This window comes from Triticum dicoccoides, chromosome 3B (assembly GCF_002162155.2).
Source record: "Triticum dicoccoides isolate Atlit2015 ecotype Zavitan chromosome 3B, WEW_v2.0, whole genome shotgun sequence".
NCBI classification, from domain to species: Eukaryota; Viridiplantae; Streptophyta; class Magnoliopsida; order Poales; family Poaceae; genus Triticum; species Triticum dicoccoides.
This window is the reverse complement of record NC_041385.1, coordinates 96,652,070-96,656,464: the sequence shown is the minus strand read 5'-3', so window position 1 is coordinate 96,656,464 and position 4,395 is coordinate 96,652,070. Positions and strand designations below refer to the sequence as shown.

Below are 4,395 nucleotides of genomic sequence, written 5' to 3'. Positions count from 1 at the left end.
CCCGCGGTTCTTCAGTGCCAGCGATGATCCCCCCAACCCAACCCAAATCGTCAAGCCTCCAACTTGCTCCCCGTCTCCCACTCGTTATCGGCTCAAAGTTTTTTTTCCGCTCGTAGCAAAACCGGAAGATAGTCACAGTAGGTGATGCTTCCTATTACCCGGGAGTTGGGCGTGTCATCCGTCTGCCTTACTTTGTCACTTAATTAAGCGCATTATCAATCACAAGGATCAAAATGACACACAAATGTGTAGCTAGATCGAAAATTGTCTTGCAAAGGTTTGGGTTTTTCTTCAGAATTCAGGGGACAAAACATGTTGCTATACGCAACAACAACTTTATTAGTCCAACTCAAGGCAAAATGTTACGTACAACAATTGTATACACCATATTGCAACACATATAAGCAGCAATTACAACACTAAAAACCATGGAGGCCTCCTTGCTATGCGTCGTGGCCATGACCATTGCACGCGCCTGCCGTTGGCAAAGGAGGCTGCGACGACGGCGCGTCGATCTCCCTGAGCACGGCGACCACATGCAGCATATTGGGCCGCTTCGACGGGAAGTCGTCCACGCACTGCAGCGCCATCTCCAGGAACCTCATCATCTCCGTCTCCTCGTCGCCGGCCGCGGCCGCGACGAGCTCCGGGTCCACGACCTCCTTCCCGGCGCCCTCCCTGACCTTCATCTTCACCCAGCCGACGAGGTTGGTGTCGCCGAAGTCCTCCTTGTCGGTGGGCCGCCGCCCGGTGAGCAGCTCCAGCAGCACCACGCCGAGGGAGTAGACGTCGCCCTTGGCGGTGCACCGGAAGCTCTGGTAGTACTCCGGCGGCACGTACCCGGGGGTCCCGGCGAGGGTGCTGACGCTGAGGTGCGTGTCGAGCGCGCTGATGAGCCTGGCCATGCCGAAGTCGGCGACGCGGGCCTCCATCCTGCCGTCGAGGAGCACGTTGCTGGACTTCATGTCGCGGTGGATGATGTGCGGGATGCAGTTGTGGTGCAGGAAGCACAGCCCCTTGGCCGCCCCGCGCGCCACCGTCTTCCTCTTCTCCCACGTCAGCGCCGGCGCGCCGTCGGCCGGGAGGTGGAGCATGTCCTCCAGGCTGCCGTGGGTCATGTACTCGTACACCAGCAGCCGCTCCTCGCCGATCTTGCAGTAGCCGAGCAGGGGCACCAGGTTCCGGTGCTTGATCTTGCCCAGCGTCTCCATCTCCGCCATGAACTCGCGGTCCCCCTGGTGGCTCAGCGGGATCAGCTTCTTGATGGCGACCGTGGAGCCGTCCTTGAGCGTCGCCTTGAACACCTCGCCGAACCCGCCGGAGCCGATCAGGCTGGCGGCCGAGAAGCCGTTGGTGGCCTCGATCAGCTGCGTGAATGTGATCTTCCGGAGCTGCCGTTGGAAGGTGGCCACGTTGATGCTCAGCGCCTCCTTCTCCGCCTTGCCCAGCTTCCACGTCGTCGCCGTCCGCGTCCCGTCCTGCAGGCTGCTCAGCATCCGCGCCTCCCGCACCTCCCGCCGCCGCACGCGCACCGCCACCGCCCAGATCGACACCGCGCACGCCAGCCCGGCGGTGACCATCACGGCCAGGAGCACGGCGTTCGCCCACGCCGCCCTCGGCAGAGGCCACCTACTGCTACTACTTTCAGCTGCCGCGCCGGAGGAGGCCGCGATGCTCGCCCTGGGGAGCCGGTCGCTGCACGGCACCAGCGGCATGCCGCAGAGGCCAGGGTTGTTGGCGTACTGGCTCGCCGGCAGCGTGCTGAGCTGCCCGCGCTGCGGGATCTCGCCTGCGAGGTCGTTGTCGGAGACGTCGATCTGCACGAGGAAGGAGAGGTTGGAGAAGGAGTCCGGGATGCTGCCCTGCAGCCGGTTGTGCGACACGTCGAACACGCCGAGGTCGTGGAGGCGGCCGAGCGACGCCGGGATCTCGCCGCTGAGGTTGTTCCTCGCCAGGTCGAGCACCTGGAGCAGCACCATGTCGCCCAGCTCCTCCGGGATGGCGCCTACGAGGCTGTTGTACGAGAGGTCCAGGTACTCCAGCGTCTGGTACCGCGTCCACCCGCTCACCGCCGCGCCGGAGTAGAGCCGCGTGAAGTCGCAGCTCCTGAGGGTGGGCACCTGCAGCAGCCGCTCCGGCCGGATGCCCGCGAACTCCAGCAGCCCACCCACGCCCTTGCACGCGTTCCCAGCGTTGCGGACGAACGCCAGCGTGTTGCCGGACAGGATGCCGCTCAGCGGCGTCGCCCCGAGCTGCCGGCCGAGGCGGTGCGGGATCACGCCGGTGAGCCTGTTGCTATTGAGGTCCAGCCACATCAGGCTGCTGCAGTTGCCGAGCTCCTTGGGGATGTCGCCCACGAGGCTATTGTTCGCCAGCTGTAGCACGGCGAGCCGGGACAGCCGGCCGAACTCCGGCCTGATCGTGCCGCTGATCCGGTTGCTCGTCAGCGAAATCCACTCGAGGCCGGTGCAGTTAAAGAGCTCGACGGGGATGTCGCCGCCGATGAAGTTGTTGTTGAGGATGAGCGTGCGGAGGCTCCGGCATTGCCCGAGCTCCGCGGGGATCTGGCCTTCTAGCTGGTTGAGCCACGTCACGAGCTGCTCCAGGGCACGGAGCATGCCGAGCTCCGGCGGGATCGGGCCGCGCAGGTAGTTGATGCTGAAGTCGATCACCCGAAGGCGCGAGCAGTTGGCCAGACCCGGAGGGATCGCGCCGGTGAGGAGGTTGTCCGGCATCCGGAGCTCCTCCAGCGCCGCGCCGCCCCTGCAGAGCTCGGCGGGCAGCGCACCGGCGATCTTGTTGCTGCTGAGGTCGGCGACCCTGAGGCTGTTGCAGGCAGAGATGGTGCTCGGGAGCGATCCCGAGATGAAGTTGTTGCTGAGAAGCAGGATCTCCAACTTCGTGAGGTTCCCGAGCACCGCGGCCGGGATCGAGCCGGAGATGTTGTTGTTGGCCGCGTCGAGCAGCTGGAGCGCGCGGCACGACGACAGGGACTCCGGGATAGAGCCGGAGATGTTGTTGCTCGAGACTCTGAGGATCTGCAGCGACGAGCACGCGGCCAGGCTGCGTGGGATGGCGCCGGTGAGGCGGTTCCCCGAGACGTCGAGCACCTCGAGGCCAGCGACGTCGCCGATCGACTCCGGGATCGCGCCGGCGAGGGCGTTGTAGGATACGTTGAGCGTCTTGAGGCCGGCGCAGCGGGAGAAGGACGGCGGGATCGTGCCGGTGAAACGGTTGGCGGAGAGGTCGAGCAGGACCAGCGTGTCGGGGAACGACGCGCCGGAGACGTCCCCGGACATGTTGTTCCCGGCGACGTCGAACACCTGAATCGTGCTCGGCGGAGACAGTAGGTTAAGAGGGAGAGCGCCGGTGAGGTTGTTCCGCGCGAGGCGGACGTCGGTGAGGTTGGGGTAGTAGTGCGCCAGCTGCATGTCGGCGGGGAGGCTGCCGGCGAGGCCGCCGTCGGAGAGGTCGAGCGTCAGCAGCGCACGGGGGAGCATGGGAATGTCCCCAGCGGCGTCGGCGCGGAGCTGGGCGTTGCCGGAGAGGTTGAGGTGGCGCAGCGTGTCAATGGAAGCCAGCGCTGCAAACGAAGAGCGCCCGGAGAGGCCGCAACCGGCGAGGTTGAGCCCCTCCACCCGCCCCTCGCCGTCGCACGTCACCCCGTACCACCTGCACCACGTGCCATTACCACTACCACCACCGCCGGGCGACCCTTGCTGCTGCCATTGCCAAGACGAGAGCACGCTCCTAGGGTCCTTGTGGACGGACGCCTTGAAGCGGAGGAGCGCCCCCGCGTCGTCGCCGGTTCCCGCGGACACGGTCGTCGTCGTGTACGTCGACGAGAGGAGGAGGAAGACGACGAGGAGGAGCATGCGATCCATCGCCACTGGCATGGCTGGCACGGGGACGCCGATGAGGAATGTCATTGACTCATGGTCTCCCTCACGTTGGATGGTCTGTGCTTAGTAGCACGAAAGGTGTTTGAGGAAAGGAAAGAGAGCGTGCGCCATTGTGGCTTTTGGAGGTAAAAAGCTCGATAAAGATGGCTTTTGTTGTGTGTGTAGGAGTATTAGAAACATCATCGGTCGGTTAACCCACGGTGTGTGTGCGTGTCTTAAGGCTTTTGCTAATATTGTGTTGATGATGATAGGATTCGCTTTACCTCTGGATCAACCATGGGGAATCATGTGTGCACGAGGGAAAAGGAAGGCATGCACGTGAGTAAGTGGAGGGGAATCATGGCACACGAAGTCAGGAACACATTGATCTTATGAATGGAAATTGCACCGAGCTCAGCAGCAGTCCCTACAACCGGTCATCCAACGCTAGCACTCAAATTTCCCCTAAAATACAACATCTTCAATGTAAACTATGTTAGAACCGAGAGTATAT

At 63.1% G+C, this 4,395-nt stretch overlaps 1 protein-coding gene across 1 annotated transcript; it reads right to left on the bottom strand.

Moving 5' to 3' along the window:
* Nucleotides 1-319: 319 nt before the first annotated feature.
* On the bottom strand, nt 320-3,879 carry LOC119274984 (brassinosteroid LRR receptor kinase BRL2-like). Its single transcript, XM_037555760.1, has one exon. The coding sequence runs from the start codon at nt 3,873-3,875 to the stop codon at nt 444-446; it is 3,432 nt and encodes a 1,143-aa protein (XP_037411657.1). The 5' UTR covers nt 3,876-3,879; the 3' UTR covers nt 320-443.
* Nucleotides 3,880-4,395: the final 516 nt, after the last annotated feature.

What these genes read in the sequence shown, in the direction of transcription:
- LOC119274984 (XM_037555760.1), bottom strand. Translation starts at nt 3,875, where the DNA reads ATGCTCCTCCTCGTCGTCTTCCTCCTCCTCTCGTCGACGTACACGACG.